General features: G+C 36.2%; 1 protein-coding gene across 1 annotated transcript in view; it reads left to right on the forward strand.

Annotated features, from left to right (window-relative positions):
- RECQL (RecQ like helicase) overlaps positions 1 to 20,400 on the forward strand; it is a 45,355-nt gene that overhangs the window by 4,599 nt on the left and 20,356 nt on the right. Inside the window, exons 2-6 of the mRNA XM_066354732.1 lie at positions 4,661 to 4,707; positions 12,620 to 12,817; positions 14,202 to 14,381; positions 15,306 to 15,412; positions 18,428 to 18,626. Of these exons, the coding sequence (XP_066210829.1) occupies positions 4,692 to 4,707; positions 12,620 to 12,817; positions 14,202 to 14,381; positions 15,306 to 15,412; positions 18,428 to 18,626 (700 nt within the window). The 5' untranslated portion in view covers positions 4,661 to 4,691. The remainder of the gene's footprint in view (positions 1 to 4,660; positions 4,708 to 12,619; positions 12,818 to 14,201; positions 14,382 to 15,305; positions 15,413 to 18,427; positions 18,627 to 20,400) is intronic.

Genomic DNA, 20,400 nt, shown 5'->3' on the forward strand with positions numbered 1-20,400 from the left:
ATTTTGTATTTCTATTGTGTTGGTTGTTATTTCTCCACTTTCATTTCTAATTTTATTTATTTGAGTCGTCTCTCTTTTCTTGGTGAGTCTTGTTAAAGGTTCGTCCATCTTGTTTACCGTTTCAAAGAACCAGCTCTTGGTTTCATTGATCCTCCGTATTGTTTCTTTAGCTTCTATGTCATTTATTTCTGCTCTGATCTTTATTATTTCCTACCTTCTACTACCTCTGGGCCATATTTGGTGTTCTTTTTCTAGTTCTTTTAGATGAAGGGTTAGGGTTTTTGAGCTTTTTCAAGCTTCTTAAGGAATGCTTGTAGTGCTATGAAATTCCCTCTCAGGACTGTTTTTGCTGTGCCCCATAAATTTTGAGTTGTTGTTTGCTCATTATCATTTGTTTCTAGGAATTTTTTTATTTCTTTTTCGATTTCATTGTTAACCCATTCGTTTTTTAATAACATGCTATTTAGTTTCTATGTGTTTGAGTATTTTTTCAGTTTTTCTGTTGTGGTTGATTTCTAGTTTCATGCCATTGTGATCAGAGAAAATGCTTGATATGATTTCAGTCTTCTTAAATTTGTTGAGACTGCTTTTGTGCCCTAACATGTGGTCTATCCTAGAGAATGTACCGTAAGCACTTGAAAAGAGTGTATATTCTGCTGCCTTAGGGGAAAGGTTCTAAAGATATCTATTAAATCCAGTTGATCTAGTATGTCCTTTAAGTCTGCTGTTTCTTTGTTAGTTTTCTGTCTTGAGGATCTATCTAGTGATGTTAGTGGGGTATTGAAACCCCCTACTATTATAGTATTGCTGTTGATCTCTCCCTTTAAATCCATCACAGTCTGCTTTATATATTTAGGTGCTCCTATATTAGGTGCGTAGATATTTATAATGGTTATATCTTCCTGTTGGATTGCTCCCCTTATCATTATGTAGTGACCTTCTTTATCTCTTACTATAGTCTTTGTTTTAAAGTCTACTTTGTCTGATATAAGTATTGCTACCCCAGCTTTTTTTCATTTCCATTTGCATGAAATATATTTTTCCATCCTTTTACCTTCAGTCTATGTGCATCTTTTGTTTTAAGGTGTGTCTCTTGTAGACAGCATATGTATGGGTCCTGTTTTCTTATCCAAGCAGCTACCCTGTGTCTTTTGATCGGATCATTTAATCCATTTACATTTAAGGTTATTATTGATTTTTAGTTATTTATTGCTATTTTATTCTTTAAAGCTGTATTCCTCTTTTGCTATATTCTTTTCCCACTTTGATCTGTTTACAACAGGCCCCTTAACATTTCCTGCAGCAGTGGTTTGGTTGTAATGAATTCCTTGAGTTTTAATTTGTCTGGAGGCTTTTTATTTCTCCTTCAATTCTAAATGATAGCCTTGCTGGATAAAGTAGTCTTGGATGTAGGCTCTTGTTCTGCATTACTTTGACTATTTCTTGCCGTTCCTTTCTGGCCTCAAATGTTTCTGTTGAGAAGTCGGATGTCATCCTTATGGGGGCTCCTTTGTAGGTGATAGCTTTATTTTCTCTAGCAGCTATAATATTTTCTCTTTATTGCTTAGCTTTGGTATTTTAATTATGATGTGTCTTTGTAGATCTCTTTGGGTTTCTCTTTAATGGAGTTCTCTGTGCTTCTTGAACTTGTGAGACCCTTCCTTGCATCAATTTAGGGAAGTTTTCAGCTATGATTTGATTGAATAAAGTGTCTATCTGTTGTTCTTTCTCTTTTTCTTCAGGAACCCCTATGATGCAGATGTTATTTCTCTTCATGTTGTTACAGAGCTCCCTCAGAGTTTCCTGAGACATTTTGAGTATATTTTCTTTTTTCTGCTCTGCTTCCATGCCTTTGTTCATCTTTTCCTCCAACTCACTGATTCGATCCTCAGCTTTATCCATCCTGCCTTTAATTCCTTCCATTGTGGTCTTCATTTCTGATATTGTATTTGTCACCTCCGACTGATTCTTTTTTAATATTTCAATGTCCTTTTTTATACTTGCTATCTCTTTATTTAGGTGATTGTAATGTCCATCCATTGTTGTTCTAAGATCCCTAAGCATCCTAACAATCATTATTCTAAACTCTGCATCAGGCAGTTTGGTTATTTCCATATCACTGAGTTCCTTGAGATTTCTGGTGTGGTTTCATTTAGATTGCACTTATCTGTCTTCTCATTATGTGTGTTTGGGTGTGTTGTTTGTAGGACTGGTTGAGTCTAGGTTTGGTGTTGTCTGCTTCAAATTTTCAGTTATTTCTAGGTCTTCTTGGGTTGGCATCAGCTGTTGTTTGTAATCACTGTCAGGTTTGGCTTTTCTAGTAGAGCAGCTTTGAAGTCTTGATTTGTTTTTTTTTTTCTCAGTTATCTCTGTGGTAATTTTGTTTACTGATCTCATTAGGGGGCTTACTTGAAACTGTATCCAGGAATGTGGTGGGTGTAACCTGAGACTCTGAAGGCCTGTTCTGCCAGTTACTCTCTCTGGGGACTGGGTGCTTTCTCTACTTCAGAAGGGGGAGGTATATCTTAGATCTTCATGGAGACCTGAGTCACTGCCCCTCCTCCCCACTTTTTGTTTTCAGCTGTGTCTTCTTACAGTGATTGGAGCTGGTGAGATATTTTGAGATGGCTGACCTGGAACTACTTGTCTTGTGTTATGTGGAAGGATCAGCTCCTCCCCCAGCTATGGCTGCCTCCAGCACTGGATGAGTCAGCTTCTGAGGTCCTCCCATGCATTCCTCTGCCAGTCACCTTCTGTCTCTCTCTCTCCTCCCTTTCCTTTTAAAAGATAAGCCAGCCCATTCAACACACCTCGTTCCCAGGTCCCCAGGCAAGTAGCTGTGAGCTATATTTACTACTCTTTTCCTTGGAATGAGAGCCCTTCTGAGCTCTCAGCCTCACACCCCCTTTGTTCCTGTAAGCATGAGAGACCCACTGCTCCTCAGCGCTCCCTACCACACTCAGTGTAGCTTCTTCTTTGCTCTTTGGTTTTTGAGAGCTGTTCTTGTAGTCCAGAGTTGGTTTTTCAGGCTGATTGTTCCTAAATTAATTTGTAATCCAGTTTAGTGGTGTGAGCAGGGAGTCTGTGCATCTGCCTACTCCGCTACCATCTTCAGGTCTCAAATTGTAACTCTCTAAAGCAAGTACTCAATAAAATGTTAAATGATTAATTTAGGTGTTTATGTGGATGGATATTGCTTAATATGGAGCATTTGAGTCTATCCATCTTGTTATGTTAAGATAGGTTCTATCCCAGTTTTACAGATAGGGAAAGAAGTTGAGAGGAAAGGGTGTGTAATTTTGCTAAAATACGTAATTTAGCGTTATAATTATTTAACCTCAAATCTTTGCTCTTTTTTCGTTATGTCACTTTGTATCTGGTGATTCTGGTTGTGTTGTGTACATTGTACTTGTTATTATTGTTAGGTTCAGGTCCAGGGCCCCTTATCAAAAACAGCCAGGAGAACCTTGAAATAATTTGGCTCTAGGATAGTTCCAGTAGCTCTCCTCCCATCACTTACCTAAACACACTTTGCTGAGTAATCAGCCATAAACCCCTGCCCCATGGTTTCCCATCAAGGCTGACCACCTGGCTAACCTTGTTTACTAACCCTATAAAGGCTTGAAACGCAGGTACGTGAGGCTGATACCACTAGGGTCTCAGCCCATCTGTTTGCAGATGCAGAAAGCAATTTCTTATAAAACTCATCAGGTCTATGCGTCCCTCCTTTGGCTACCTAACATTTATATGTTTATGTAACTTTGGACACTTCTCAGAAAAATAGGGAGTTTTCCATTAAAAATTAGTATGGTACCTGACCAGGCAGTGGCGCAGTGGATAGAGCGTCGGATTGGAATGCCGAGGACCCAGGTTCGAGACCCCGAGGTTGCCAGCTTGAGCGTGGGCTCATCTGGTTTGAACAAAGCTCACCGTCTTGGACCCAAGGTCTCTGGCTCAAGCAAGGGGTTACTCGGTCTCCTGAAGGCCTGCGGTCAAGGCACATATGAGAAGGCAATCAATGAACAACTAAGATGTCGCAGTGCGCAACGAAAAACTAATGATTGATGCTTCTCTTTTATTTTTTTATTTTATTTTGATTTTTTTTGTATTTTTCTGAAGCTGGAAACAGGGAGGCAGTCAGACAGACTCCCGCATGCACCCGAACGGGATCCACCTGGCATGCCCACCAGGGGGCGATGCTCTGCCCATCTGGGGCATCGCTCTGTTGCGACCAGAGCCACTCTAGCGCCTGAGGCAGAGGCCACGAAGCCATCCCCAGCGCCCGGGCCATCTTTGCTCCAGTGGAGCCTTGGCTGCGGGAGGGGAAGAGAGAGACAGAGAGGAAGGAGAGGGGGAGGGGTAGAGAAGCAGATGGGCGCTTCTCCTGTGTGCCCGACGCTCTACCACTAAGCCAACCGGCCAGGGCCTGATTGATGCTTCTCATCTCTTCGTTCCTATCTGTCTGTCCCTATCTATCTCTCTTTCTGACTCTCTGTCTCTGTAAAAAAAAAAAAAAAAAAAAAAGAAAGAAAGAAAGAAAAAAAAATTAGTAAGAAGCATGTAGTCCTTATTTTAAAGGCCTTTATTTATAATGTTTCTATCATTTTTTGTGCTTAGTTGTGACAGATTATCATTGGGCATAATGGTTTTTCTTTTTTAGAAAGAATTTGGATCTTCAATTCAGTTTTAGAATGGCATCTATTTCAGGTTAGTGGAAATGAGTATATCTTGTTTTTCATTCTGATCTATTTCTAATTGCATGTTCTTGAAAAATAATTTGCTTTTCCCTGTGCCTTCCCTTCAATTTTGTGAACCTCAAAACTGCTCTAAATAAATGTCTTAATGATATTAAATATATTTAAAATATATTTGTTTTAAAAACTCTGATTATAGCAGTGATTCTTTTCAGATTTTTAAATATTATGGAAATTATACATTACAAAATTTATCATTTTAATTATTTTTAAGGGTACAATTTAGTGGCATTAAATGCCTTCACATTGTTATGCATCCATCACCAATATCCATCTCCAGAAATTTTCATCTTCCCAAACTGAAACTATAAATTAAACAATAACTTCCAGTTGCCCCCTTTCTTGTAACTCCTGATAGCACTGTTACTTTTCATCTCTAGGAATTTGTTCTAGGTTCTTGATTTACATAGAATCATAAAATGTGACCTTTCGTATCTTGATTATTTTACTGGCATAATGTCTTTGAGGTTCACCTTTTGCTTACCCATTTGTCACTGGACATTGGGGTTGCCGCACCTTTGGGCTCATTGTGAATAATGCTGTACAAATCTCTGAGCCCTTGCTTTCATACCTAGAAATGGAATGGCTGGATCAGATGCTGAAGGTTTTGAGTAACTGCCATATTGTTTTCAATAGTGCACCATTTTATATTCGCTCCAGCTATGCATAAAGGTTCCAAGGAGAATGTTTTTTGATAGAAAAACATTTATAAAGTAGGAGCTGTAAATCATTCTAATCTTACTGTCCAGATTAGTATTATAATATTTAATTTATTAAAATGTGTTTTACAGTGTGTACATATTGTTATGTAATGTGATTAAAAAAACATAATGTAAATGTAGAATACAGACATATTAAGTAAATTCTATTTTATAAATATACCTGCACTATATTTTCTTGTTTTGAAGTGACATTAAATGTTACTTAACCTTATAGTGAACTTTTATACTGTTTTGATTTTTAAAACAAATAAATGCTTCCTTGAACATCTTGAATTGAGATCTTTGTATGCTTCTCTGGTTATTCTTTCAGATACATTCCTATAAATGGAGTTATTTAAAATGTTTTTAAAATATAAAAGAAAAACATCCATTCTACCTTTCTCAGGCATCTAGTCTTGGTACTTTGATTGGTATGTCTATCCATTATTTGGTCCTGTAAAGGTGACTAGATTACTGTGCTTATTAGTGAGATCTTGCTATCTGTTCAGTTAAGAAGTGGATGGCAGGGGTGAGGAACTTTTACTATGGTTATTGTTCAGTCTATTGTAGGGTATAGTCAATAAGGTCTTTACTACATACTAGCTCCAACAGTAGGTGACAAGATTAGGTTTTTTTCAAATGTTAAAGAAATGGCTGTCTTAAATATGGGATCACCCCACACACCTTTATAATTTATTTAAATGCAAACATGAAAAAATAATGACATAGGTTTTGATTTTGACTCATGACTTATTCTCATACTATACTCTGTGAGTTAATAATAAACAGTAAGAATTTAAGTTATACTAAGTGCTAACCCAAGCAGTCTTTACTTAGAGATTAAAATGAGGGATTAAGAGATATTACTGAATTTTAGTTTAATTCAGTGTGATTATTTTTGGGTTGCTTATGTTATTTTACTTAATAAGACCAATTTCCTTAGTACGATATGGCTTAAAAATAGCTAAACAATGAAATAGATCAATTTTATTTAAGAAATGCTTATTTCAAATAATTGCTTTCATAATATTGTACCCTTTTCAAATACATGTATGTCTTCTATTCTACCTGTTTGTTGAATTCTGTTTGAAGTGCCTGTTTGAAATTGCCTTCAGATAGTTTTAGTTTGTTACTTTGAATCTGATGGCTTCCAGGGTGGCAGATAACTTCTTTTTTTCAGTGTTAACTTCAGTTTGTGATATTGCTAGAAAATGTGCTGTTTCTGAAAAATGACACATCCCAGGCATCAGCTACAAACTTAGAACACTGGAGTGCGAGCCCCACTCAAATCAGTGTGCTCTTGTGATAGAGTTGCTGTACTAAGCCCTGTGCACTTGTAGTTCCCCTTCATTATGAATTATTGAAATCATATACTAGACTTTTCAATCTCATTTTATATAGTACATGCCAGCATTAGAGATGACATAATTTTGAACAAAATCATTAAAATACCCAACTTATTACAGCCAGTTGTACTTTTTTATATTTTTAGGCACTCAGGATTTTGTCTAATATACAATATGACTTTGTACATGGGTTGACATTAACATCTCTGTCAGGTAGAGTTTCATCAGAGAAGTACAGGCACTATGAGTGATAGAAGGGATTTACTATAGAGATTAAACCTAATGTGAATATGGGAAATGGTTAAGCTCTTTATGTATATTTCCCATGTGTCTGGCACTGGGTCTGAAGTTGGCAGAACCAGCTGTCCGGAAAAGAAGATTTGGTGGAGAATGCAAAAGCTGCTACCTGTGAAGATGAACTTCTCTTTCTTCCTAGAACTTGTATTAGTCTCCTTGCTGCAAATCTTTCAGTTTGGATGATGTAGGAGACATGTCAGAGAGCTGGTGTACCTCCCATGGAGTTGCATGCTGCTCCAAATAAAGGAAACAGCAAAATCATGCTTCTGCCTAATCTCAACTATCGTATATCAAACCAAGTACACACTGATCTCTCCAAAAGAGGGCACAAATTCTATTTACCTCTCCATGATGCTTATTTCTCTTTTTGCTTAATCACATCCTTCTTGATAATAGCCTAAATCGTGAGATATGAATTTGGCTAATATTAACACATTTCATTTTAGATGTTAGAGGAATAGTAGAAGGGACAAAAAAATTTAGAAAACATCACCAAAATGAAAAGCCCAGATTTGGTTTATTTACAAATACCAAATAAGGAAGAAATTCTTATAGATTCTTATAAGTATTTCAGTTCCTGTTTCTTACTGCCAATGCTCAATAATTTCTGAGAAGTTATTTTTCTTTCCCAAATATACAGTTGCCTTGATACGTTTCTCTTGAGGAGACTAGTGAAAAGATTTACTACAAATATTTTTAGCTGTGTAGTAGGGTCCTTGCTCAAATGGCCCAGCATCCACTTTATTTAGGGGGACTCTGGGTTTATAAATTGGCTCATTTCTGGGAATTGGTTGAAGCATGGTGACTCTGTTGTGGTGATTCATCAAACTTATGTTTATAAGAATCAGGGCTTTATATTCTACCTATACAAATCAAATAATTTATTTTCATCAGCAACATCATGATCAACTCACAATAGTCTGTGAGTCAGACTATTACTGCTTCTGCTCTGTTGCCCACAGTGGCAACCATATCTACCTTTTCTTTGGTCATGAATTGTCACCATTTAGTCCTGTATCTTAGAATCCATCATTCCCACTGATTCAGGTAGTCTAGTTAAAAGGCAGAACTTCCCACTGTCATTCCTGACTTACAGATAAGAGCCACCTGGAGCTCTTCAGGGATGCTGGGGCTCCCCTCATAAATGTATTTCTCCCAGCCTTGGTGAAGGAATGGCCTCTGGATCTTCTGGAGTACAGCAAGAAAGTGGATAATCAATTTACTTGATAATCCACTCTAGCACTGCCTTCTCCCCAAGCCTCTGGATACCCTCCTGTATAGTATAACCAAGTACTAGCCCTTCAACTTCATTGGGATCTCCACTTGTGTTATTCCATCAAACTTTCTGATACTCATCTTTGGGGCCTGGTTTCTGGCAACCAACTAAATAAGCTGTTAGAGCTACTCCTGGACACTATTTTAGTACACTAAATCCAGAATTTTTCATTGAGTCCCTACCATTAAATTTAGTTCCATTCAATATTCTATTCTGTCCACCCTGATTTAGTACCCTTAGGATATCTTCCTATATGTTATCCCCTAGGTTGCTGGTGATATATATTGGCAAATGCAGTTCATTTGGTGAGTTTTGTGTCTTCTCACGGGTCTCACTTTTGTATGTACTCTAGAGCTTTCAGGGTCTTGCAGCACAGAGAGGTGGTGGGGGAAGATGCTTAGTAGGATTAGCAATACCTTGCAAAACAACTACCGCAGGGAAGATCATTTATAGGTATTTCAGGAAGGAGGAGGCTGTTTGAGAAAGGCGACCACATGCAAAAGAGACTCCGTGGAATGCAGTGGCTTCATTGGAGTCTGCCCAGATGTTCCCATTCTTATTGTAGTGTCACTCTTTCCTAATCAATGTTTTGAGTTTAATATGAGTCCCCGCAAAGTTGGGAATTCAATTTGCACTGTATTGCAGCCATCTGCAGGTTTTAGACTTAGGGTTGGTATTCAGTTATTGTGACCTTATAGCTACAGGAGGTAACATTTCTTTTAGGACAGTTGTAGCAACTTTGAGGTTTCTTTACAAAGATCCTGCATTTCTCCTCAGGTTTTCCAGCATACTTCAAAGCAACCGATCAGTCCCATTATTTTGACCAAAATATTCTGTGACAGGAAATACCTGGCCACCCAAATGTGAACATATCTCTAGATCAGGCGTCCCCAAACTACCGCTCACAGGCCGCATGCGACCCCCTGAGGCCATTTATCCGGCCCTCGCCGCACTCCTACAGGGGCACCTCTTTCATTGGTGGTCAGTGAGAGGAGCACTGTATGTGGCGGCCCTCCAACGGTCTGAGGGACAGTGAACTGGCCCCCTGTGTAAAAAGTTTGGGGACCCCCTGCTCTAGATACTTAAGTACTGGTGTCTATAGATTATAATTTAAATAACTTTGTCTACTGCACGTCATAGAATACCATTGTCCATTTTATCACTGCAAACAAAGGCCAGTAGTATTTTTAATCATACCAGAGACCTCATTGCAAGAGGCCACAAGCAATCCAGAGACCCACCCTTAAGTTTCTGTTCATCTGGAACAGCACTGGGTGTTGGTTATGTTTCAATCAGATAAGGGATTTACTATTGAGATTAGTCCCTATATGATCACTGGAGCTGGTTAAACAGTCCACTGCTGGTACTGAAGTCAGTTGTGCCAGCATTAGGGATGGAAAGATGGATGTGCAATGTGGGTTGGTAAGGATCAGCTGAAACCCACAAGGACAATGTGGAACCCACCTGTTTCTCACTGGGACTCATGTTGGTGTCATTGCCTACAAGGCTCTGACTTCCAGGATGCTGGTGCCCTGCTGAAAAGCTGGTATACCTGCCACAGGAAGTTGGTCAAGAATTCAGAGATGCTGTGGGCCAAGCTACTGCCCCTGGGAGATTCATCAGGGGCTGGAGGAACTGGCTTCTGCACCATGCCCGCAAGGTGAGCCAGAAGATCCATGGCGCCATGAGTGAGCTGCAGCAGCATTTGACCTTATGCCAACCATCTGAATGTAAATCTGCCTGCTGTTATTTCTACCTTCCAAATCTCATGTAGATTTCACTGATGACCAGTCCAAACCTAGAATCATGCAGGGAAGGGAATTCTGACAGTTGGTACAATAAAAAGTCACCATAACATGTATTTTAAATCATAACCATAAGATTTTTATCTCATGAAAAGGCATTAAAAGTAGACACTGAGTAATGCAGGCAGACGTTTTGGAAAGCACTAAGGACTCTTTAAAATTTTTACAGCTTCCATTGATGTGGTATCAAAAGGAACCTAACTTTGACTTTGATTAGAATCATAAATTAAAGCTTCTTTATAAATTAATCATGGTAGAGTTGTAATGCCAATTCCAATAGCAGACTTGATCTCTTTTTTTACTTGTTACATCATCTAGTTGTTTATAATCGTTGAACCTATATCACCATGTGAGCACAAATGTGTTTTTGGTGAAAGGATAGCTAAGAAGTTAGAGGATTACTTTTAAATAGCTTCCTTTTGCTTCAAAGTTGGGTTACTTTACTTGATTTTGGAGATTGTTGGACCGTGGCCCTACAACATAATTAAAATAGCTATTAAAACTTATTAAATGCTTATTCCACTGGGGAACAATTTTTTTTTCATTTTCTGTTGCATGAGGTTTTAGAACTGTTTCTATATATTTCTGCATCACTGATTCCAAATCTGAAATCCATTTTTTGGGTGCATGCTCTAGTTTTTATGCAATTTTAATTTCTTTTTGTTACAGTTAATGGCATGCATTGGTTTTTAAATTGGAGTTAAAGGGCAATGACTCTTGGATTGAACATAACCACGAGGCAATTAATGTTTTACAAACATCACTTATACATAATTGTGGTTGTTTTCAAATATAAAAAATTATTATCTGATAAACACCCTCTTACTTTAAGATTGAAACATGGCTTCTTCGAGTAGGCATAAATGTAAGAATAGTCCTGACACCTTCTGTTATATATGTGGCTGTTATACATTTCAACATCCACACAATATTTCGTCATGTGTGACACCTGCATATATTGCCTATTTTCAGCGGTTCCAATTAGTTATTCAACTCATCTGCGAGAAGATTATAATGACATAAAAATTGTCCTTGACTTTCTGAAGTATGAGGAGCATCCCTGGATCATTTGTGTGGATCTTAAAATGGTAAATTTCCTGCAAGGACAACAAGAGAGATTTCATGAAGTATCCTTGCTTTCTGTGTTTGTGGGACAACTGAGCTCGGGAGAAACACTGGACACAGAAAGAGTGGCCAAAACGTGGAGCTCTGGAAGTAGGGATGCAAAATATTGAGAATGAACCTGTAGTTAATCGAGAGATAGGATCATTTTTCCCACTTCACATCAGACTTGGCTTAATGAAACAGTTTGTTCAGGCTTTGAATAGAGAAAGTGAATGCTTTCAACATATTATTTCTGCTTTTCCTGCCTTGTCTTTCGAGAAGATAAAAGCAGGTGTTATTAGATGGACCTCAAATTCTAACCCTCATAAGTGACAAAGAATTTGCCAGGAAGATGAATAAGGAGGAGAAAGCAGCATGGCAGTCTTTTGTGGCAGTTACAAAGAACTTCCTTGGCAACAAAAAAGCAAACAACTTTGAACTTATGGTTCAAAGGATGCTGTTGGCTTTCCACGACATTGGATGTAACATGAGCATTAAGATTCACTTCCTGAACAGTCACCTTTATAAGTTTCCTGAAAATCTTGGAGCTGTTAGTGATGATCGGACTACTGCTGGAGCATCAAATGAGATTGTCCTCAACAAGTTCACAAACGCAAGAACTACAAATGTAAATTTTTGCCTGAACAGAATTTAAATAAGTTTTGCGCAAATTTTAAGATTGTTTTAATATGTTCTATTTCAAAATTGTAGACAAATTCTGATGCAATCATATCTTTTAGTGTATTAGTGTATTTATTATATAAATTACTATATTTTCACAAAGATGATGCCCAAGAAGACATTCTACTTAATTATGTTAAACTAAATGTTGAAAATTTTTACAATAAGATGAAAACCTAAAATCTTGAATTGCAAAAAAAACTGTAGCTTACAGAGAAAAACTAATGTCAGATATGAGATCAGCACACTCGAATTAGCTAAGAACAAGTGTTTTTGTGGATGCAACAAACATTTTGTTCCCCAGTATTATCTGTGTACCAGGTACTATGTCAAGAACCTTCAATATCTTTTTTTTTCAATATCTTATCTCACTTAATTCTTTACAATAGTGCTATGAAAACTGGGTGTTATCCCCTTTTTACAGATGGGAAGATTGAGGCTCAGTTCAATACCTTGCCCGATGTCACTCAGCAGGTAAAAGGAAGACATGAAATTTGAGTCAGGTCTGTGTGACTCCAAAACAAATGTTCTTAACCACTTTGCAGAACTTTTCTAAGTTTGTCTGTGATTTAGATGGTGAGGAATATCCAAAAATCAGTAGGGAAACCTAAAATTGTAATTGTCTAGTCATTGTATCTTTTTATCTCCCTCATAGCTCTAACTGAGGAATTGGATTCTGTGAACAACGAGCTACATGCAGTAGACATTCAAATTCAGGAACTTCTGGAAAGGCAACAGGAGCTCACTCAGAAGAAAAACATCCTAACAAACAGAATAAAGCAGTGCTTGGAGGATTCTGATGCTGGGGCAAGCAATGAATGTGATTCTTCACCTGCCTCTTGGAATAAAGAAGGTGTACTTTTTTTTCTTTCCTAGTTTTTTCTTTTTATTTTTTTATTCTGTAGTCAAATCATTTTGTCTGGGTCTGTGCTTTCTAGAAGGCTTATAGGTGCAACTTGCCATTCCTTAAGTGGCACAGGTAACTTATAAGCAGATCATTCTTTACCCATGTTCTGTAGTGTTTTTGAATTTAGGTGTTTTTATATAGATTTTATGAATTTTTCAAATATGTTTAACATTAATGTGAACAATATTAATGCTTGGAAAAATAAGATTTATTTTAACTAAATTTTCACTAGACAAAATTAAATGATCAAAAAAAAGATTCAAACTTGCCAAAGTCTAGTTTATTTTCCTGTTATAGTGAACAAATCTTTTTTTGATTTAAGATGCTACCAAGCACCACATGTATCTTTAATTATAATGGAAGACAGAGAAAGACAAATATATATATTTCACTTGTGTGCAGAATCTAAAAAAATAAGTAAATAAAACACAGACTCCTAAATGCAAACAAACTGATGGTTGTCAGATGGGAGAGGGGTTGGGAGAATAGGTGGAAAAGGTGAAGGGATTAAGAAGCATGATTGGTTATGGGGGTGTAGAGTACAGTTTAGGGAATAGAGTCAATGTTGTAATAACTATGTACATAGCCAGGCGGGTGCTAGACTTACGGGGTCACTTCCTAAGTTATATAAATGTCTCACCACTCCGTTATATATATACTTTTTAATTTTATATAGAAAATTAAATTCAACAGGGTGACATTGATCAATAAGAGTACATAGGTTTCAGGTAAATGTTTCTATAGCATTTAAACTGTTGATTATGTTGTATACCCATTATTTTCTATATTTGCAACAAATATAATATTGAATGTCAACTGTAATTGAAAACTAAACTGGTGAACAACTAAAACAAAAAATAGGAAGGAAATATACTGTAACTCTAGCAGGAAGGCATTGCAGTGCTTTTTTAGGCCTTATTTTCTAGTGATTCACTTCTAAACAAGATATTTATACCAAACGTTCTATATAATTGTTAACTTTGTGATATTTGAGTTTTTTATGATACTTTGAATTCCTTCGTTGACATTCAGACTCTTTTTTAGATATCTGAACAAGTACCTGTGTAGGTTTAATTCTCAGTTGGCAAATGGTTCGATTTTTTCTGATGTACTATTTCTTATGGTATATCATTATATTTGCTTTTGCTTTAGTTTAGTGAGTTAAACTAATCTCGAAACTTAGGGAAGTTAAATTGTTTATAGTGTTAAAAGGCTTACATATTATATTTATCTGATTCTTCTCTGTTGTAAAAGCAGCTGTGCACATGTATATAATTTATAACCCTAAGTTATCTAACATACTATATTTAGACTATTTTTCTCTTTCTAGATTTTCCATGGTCTGAGAAAGTTAAAGATGTTCTACAAAATATCTTTAAACTGGAGAAGTTCAGACTGCTTCAGCTTGAAACTATTAATGTAACAATGTCTGGAAAAGATGTATTTCTTGTTATGCCTACAGGAGGTGGAAAGAGCTTATGCTACCAGTTACCAGCATTATGTTCAGATGGTAGGTAGTAATAAAGACTGACTTCAAATTGAAGAAATGTTATTTCTTTTAATATACTTTTAAGTCTTTTAAAAAATAGCTAAATGGATCTGCCTTCTTCCCGGGGTTATTGTAAGGAACAAACTAGATAACCATGAGGTCATATGTGTTTAACAAGGTAGAATAGCTCTTACAGCTGTCAACAGTTTCAGTTACAAGAGAAAGGGAATATATACCAGAACTTTATTTAGTCAATAACTGTTCACTGATTTCTACTCAGAATAAATTAATCTGGTGCAGTAAATGGATGAATACTCATGTAGCATTTTCAATTACACAGATAGCTATGGTTTGTCTGTCTTTCTTTCTCTTTCTTTCTTTCTTTCTTTCTTTCTTTCTTTCTTTCTTTCTTTCTTTCTTTCTCTCTCTCTCTCTCTCTCTCTTTCTTTCTCTTTTCTTTCTTTGTTTTTCTTTCTCTCTCTCCTTCCTTCCTTCCTCCCTCCCTCCCTCCCTCCCTCTCTCCCTCCTCCCTCCCTCCCTCCGTCCTCTCTTTCTTTTCTTTCTTAGCTTTGGAATAACTTTTCCCTGATGTAAGTGGATGTATTTTTCCTGATTTATATTATTTTACTGAGATTACCAATACTGATTGCTAAAGATGATACTGAATTAAAAGTTCAAAATGATAATGTCTATCTTTATTTCTATAGGACTGAAAAGGGGAAGAGATCTATTTAATCTAGTATTTGCTTATTTGGTTTAGGATCACATTTATATCTTCCTCCTTTATTAATGAGGATAAGAAGTAGAGAGTATATTGCTAAAGTTGCATTGAAAATTAGTCTGAATTGATGGGTGGTGTCCACAAGTTATGGTAAAGAAGGTGATTGGTTAAAATTCGTTCTGGTGGTGGTATATAATTTAAAGCACAATTTTTTTTTCTTTCAGGTTTTACACTTGTGATTTTCCCTTTGATCTCTCTTATGGAAGATCAATTAATGGTTTTAAAACAATTAGAAATTTCAGCTACCATGTTAAATGCTTCTAGTTCTAAGGTATGCCTCTGTGGCTTTCTTTTTTTTTAAGTTTTAACTCTTCACTGAAATAGGAGCCTTTGCTACAATTGAGTTGCTTATAAAATTAAAATTGATTACTGTTTATCAGGAGTTGTGCTGTTCATGGGCCATTTGTACCTCACTGCTAGTTTGTATGGTTTATGTGTTAAGATTATACTTTTAAATGGTTAAATTAATGAAATAATATTTTGTGAAGTGTAAAAATTATATGAAATTAAGATTTCAGTGTCCATAAATTTTTATTGGAACATAGCCACACTTATTCATTTACATGTTGTCTTTGACTTAGCGTACTGTAATGGCATAGTTGAATAATTGTGGTAGAGACCATATGGTTCACAAACATAACAGTTACTGTCTGGTACTGTACACAAAATGTTTGCATGTTACCTGTTTTTATTACCCATTATAAAATAGTAAGCAAGAGTTTTAAATTGTGCGATATAATTAAATATAAAAAAATGATTAACAGGATTTCCTACCCCTGTGGAATTTCTTCTGAGAATAGACCCTCTTATCTTCATCTGCAGAATAAAACATTTCTTAGTTATTCTGTTTTAGAAAGCATATTATTGAAATTTTCAAAAGAAGAGAGTAGTATAAAAATTTATGTACTTATTACCACCTTTAATGCTTATCAACACATGGCCAGTCTTTCTTCATCTTTTCACCGCCAGTTTTTCCTACTTTCTTCTTCTTGGTTTATTTATTTGAAACCAATCCCAGACATATTATTTTACTTGTAACTTCTTTAGTATTTTAAATAAATGCCTTAAAAATCATTAAATAAAAATACTCAGATTTCTCTGTCCAATCAAATCTTAGTTTCTTTAAAATAATTCACGGTCCAGATAAGATTCATGAATTATGTTTTAATTGGTTGATATAGCCACAGGTTCCCCTTATGTCTTTTTTGTTTCTTGTCAAATTATTTGTTGAAGAAACCAAGTTCTTTTCCCGTAGTTTTCTACATTCTAGATTTTCCTGATTGTAGCCTTGTGATGTTGTTTAACTTGTTCCTTTTAGTTAGATCTAAAACTTTGATTGAATTTAGATTTGGACTTTTTTCCCCAAGAGTCTATTTCACATGGCATCACTCAGGAGTTACATAATACCTGGTTATTTTTTTTTGTGATGTTAAACTTGACCAGTAGTTTCAGTTGATGTCTGCCTGTGCTGTATCAATTTATCTATCAGCTTTTTGTCTAACAGTTTTGATCATTATTTCTTATCTTAGAGCTGCTATTTAATTAGGGGGTTACAGAATGATGATTTCTAATTTTTTCACTCCTTTATATATTAGCTAAACATTTTTTTTATAAAAATCTTTTTCCTTATTAACTTCTTGAAGACCGAAAATTCTTTTCTTTACTGTTTTTAGTAAGTGATGGTTTCCAGCATTCTCTGAAAGGTAGTTAATGAGATCTGTTTTCCCCAAGTGTGTTTGTGTGTGTATTTAACATATTTATTGTATTTTAATTTATAGTTATTATTATTCTTTATTAATGCTGAAATAGCCCCATCTTTGGGCAGTGGGAGTCTATTTAAATGGCTTGTGAATCTTTTTCCTTCACTCATAGCTTTTTACTTTTTTCTTTCATAAAACACTCCAGGCTCATTTTGTATGTTTCCTTCTAGACCTAGAATCAGCCATTTCTCCAAAAAGCCAAAGGTGCTTTGTTTTTTCCATATATTTTTGTTGCATTTAAACTTTTGTGTCATTATAATGTTTCTCGTTCAACAGAATGAATCTGTGGAGAACATTGCCTTCTAATACTGTTTGTCCTTTAAACTGTAAAAGAGAGTAATAATATATCTAGAAAGTAGTTAGGTGCAGAGTTCCTAATTACAAGTTCATGCGATATCACTTGAAAAATTAGGGAGAAAAAGGATAAGTTGAATTTTCTGATTGCTTTCACTAGTAGTTCATAGGATGTTAATACACTTTTTTTTAACCTTGCCTTTCCACTTATTCTGCCAGAGTTCTAGTTTTTTTTGTTTTTGTTGGCCCATTTCTGAGGAGAGTCTTATGTTTGCTGTCTTAAGACTTCTGGGATATAGAGGACCAGTTGAAATGTTTAATATATTTTGGCTGTTTCTTAACTAAATTTGCAGTTTGCTCAAGGAGTTAAACCGCTTTTTGGGATGAGACTTTCTCTTTTTATCACTTCACCATTATTTCTTTACATTTCTTTTGGTGAGAACTAAAAATATGACATCTACTATGCAAAAAATTATGTAAAAATAGAGCACAAAGAACTTAAAAGCTGTTACCACTTAAGATTTACTTTTGTTATTTGTAATATATAAATAATGTATTTCATATTATAAAATCTTAATTCAATAAATAAGATTATTTTTTTTTTTAGAGAGAGAGAAATGAGAAGTATTAATTCTTTGTTGTGGCACCTTAGTTGTTCATTGATTGCTTTCTCATATCTGCTTTGACCGGGGAACCCCAGCTGAGCCAGTGACCCCTTACTCAAGCCAGTGACCATAGGATTGTTCATGTCTATAATCCCATGCTCAAGCCGGCGACCCCACGTTCAAGCTGGTGAGCCCGCGTTCAAACCAGAAGAGCTGGTGCTCAAGCCAGGGACCTTGGGGTTTCGAACCTGGGTCCTCTGCATACCAGGCCGAAGCTCTGTCTGCTGTGTCACCGCCTGATCAGGCAATAAATAAGATACTTTATAAAACCTTAATAAAGAGATTGAATAGATTTGATATCATCATTAAATTAGCTAATGAATAAATTTTTTTCACAGAGATATATAGTGATTATGAATATGTTAAAATTAAAACATATCATATAAGTTATTGTACTTAGCTCACAGTTTGGCATTTATTATGAATAATTTAGAATTATGCCTTCATAGAGTAAATGCATATTGGAGTATCTTGACATTCATTTAAGTAAAATCTTCATTTACCACTTAGACTTGCAGTCTGCTAGCTTAGTTCTGCTGTCATTGCGTCTGTTTTCCATTTTAATAGGAGCATGTGAAATGGGTTCATGCTGAAATGGTAAATAAAAACTCCAAGCTAAAGCTAATTTATGTGACTCCAGAGAAAATTGCAAAAAGCAAAATGTTTATGTCAAGACTAGAGAAAGCCCATGAAGCAAAGCGCCTGACCCGCATAGCTGTGGATGAGGTGCACTGCTGTAGTCACTGGGGTCATGACTTCAGACCTGGTATGTATTTGTAACTGGAAAACTTGAGGCTGGGGACTGTTTTCTTACTCAGTTTTACATGGTGGAAAATTCCTGCTTCCATTAAAATTATCTTCTTAGGTAGTTATTTCTCCTTTTATCTTGCCTTAATATAAAGAGAGCCAAATGGCAAAATCTTTAATGTTTTTACTCTGTCCAAGGTAGTGTTTAGCCTAATGGCCTTTATCCTTTGAAGTGTATGCTGTTAGCAGATATACTCTTCCACCTTTAGCCATAAAGATTGACTGACCTCTAGGTTCTCCTTCACATCTGTTGAGGAATTTGCATCTGCTTCAAAGCTGTCTTCTTTAGCTGTCATTCTGAGTGTCCTTAGCATCCACTTTAGGCCCTATACCTAGTTAACTCCTCAGTGATGAAGTCCTATGGGATATTTTAGTAGCCCTTTTCTTTACTCCTCTAATCTAATCTTACAGTCATAGCCTGAAACAGGTTACTTAGGCTTGTTCACTGCAACAAAAAATCCTAGAAAGTGCTGCTCTATGATTTTGACCTCTTTTTCATCTGAACTTGCTTTTACACATATGGACCCCTGGGTCCTTGAGTTTATTGAATCACACTTCCTTGAACTCTACCACCCTACTAGGAGGTCATGAATGACCCAAATTTTCTCTGGCTAAATTCAGTGGTCTTATCTTCATTTTCTTTCCTCTTAACTTCTATAGCATTTTACACTGTTCATCTCTCACCTTGCCACTTTTTCCTCCTTTGGTTACTATGATGTAGCTTTTTGAAATTCTGTTCTTTACCATTCTCACCTTCATTCATCTTCCTTTGCCACCTTCTTAAATATTGTTCCCTTTGGTTCTTTTTATTTTATTTTATTTTATTTATTTTATTTTATTTATTTTATTTTATTTTAGTGAGAGGAGGGGAATCACAGACAGACTTCTGCATGTGCCCTGACCAGGATCCACCTGGCATGCCCACTAGGGGGCAGTGCTCTGCTTATCTGGGGTGTTGCTGTGTTGGAGCCTGAGCTATTTTTTAGTGCCTGAGGCAGAGACCATGGAGTCATCCTCAGTGCCTGGGGCCAGCTTGCTCTAATCAGGCCATGGCTACAGGAGGAAAGGAGAAGAGAGAAGTGAGAGGGGGATGGGTAGAGAAGGGAGATGGGCACTTTTGTGTGCCCTGACTGGGAATTGAACTTGGGATATCCACATGCCAGGCCAGTGCTCTACCAATGAGCCAGCTGGCCAGGGCCTCCCTTTGGTTCTGATCTGTCTTCACCTTTTCTTACACTTCCCTGGGAGTAGTCAACTAGTGGCCTGAAGACAATTTTCACCTTCAGAAATGGGGCACAAATAATTTTTAAAATTTTGATTTAAATGCCTTAGGCAGTACATATATTGTCCTTTCAGATAAGGGCCTTGATATCTTAACCAGACTACTTCACAGTTGTAACATACTGTATTGGCTATTATAGTTTTATAGTATAGTTTCAAGTCTAGACGTGATACCGCCAACTTTGCTTTTCTCAAGATTGCTTTGGTTAAGTTTTTGTAGTTCCAAATAAATTTTAGTACTATGTTTTGTGAAAAATGTCATTGGAATTTGATTGCATTTTCTCTGTAGATTGCTTAGGGTAGTATTGCCATTTTAACAATATTAAGTCTTTGATCCATGAGTACAGTGTATACTTTTATTTATTTGTGTCTTGTTCACTTTTTTATCGTGTTTTATAGTTTCAGTTGTATGGGTCTTTTACTGCCATGGTTAATATATTTGTAGGTATTTT

Source organism: Saccopteryx leptura, chromosome 1, assembly GCF_036850995.1.
Source record: "Saccopteryx leptura isolate mSacLep1 chromosome 1, mSacLep1_pri_phased_curated, whole genome shotgun sequence".
In the NCBI taxonomy this organism is placed as follows: domain Eukaryota; kingdom Metazoa; phylum Chordata; class Mammalia; order Chiroptera; family Emballonuridae; genus Saccopteryx; species Saccopteryx leptura.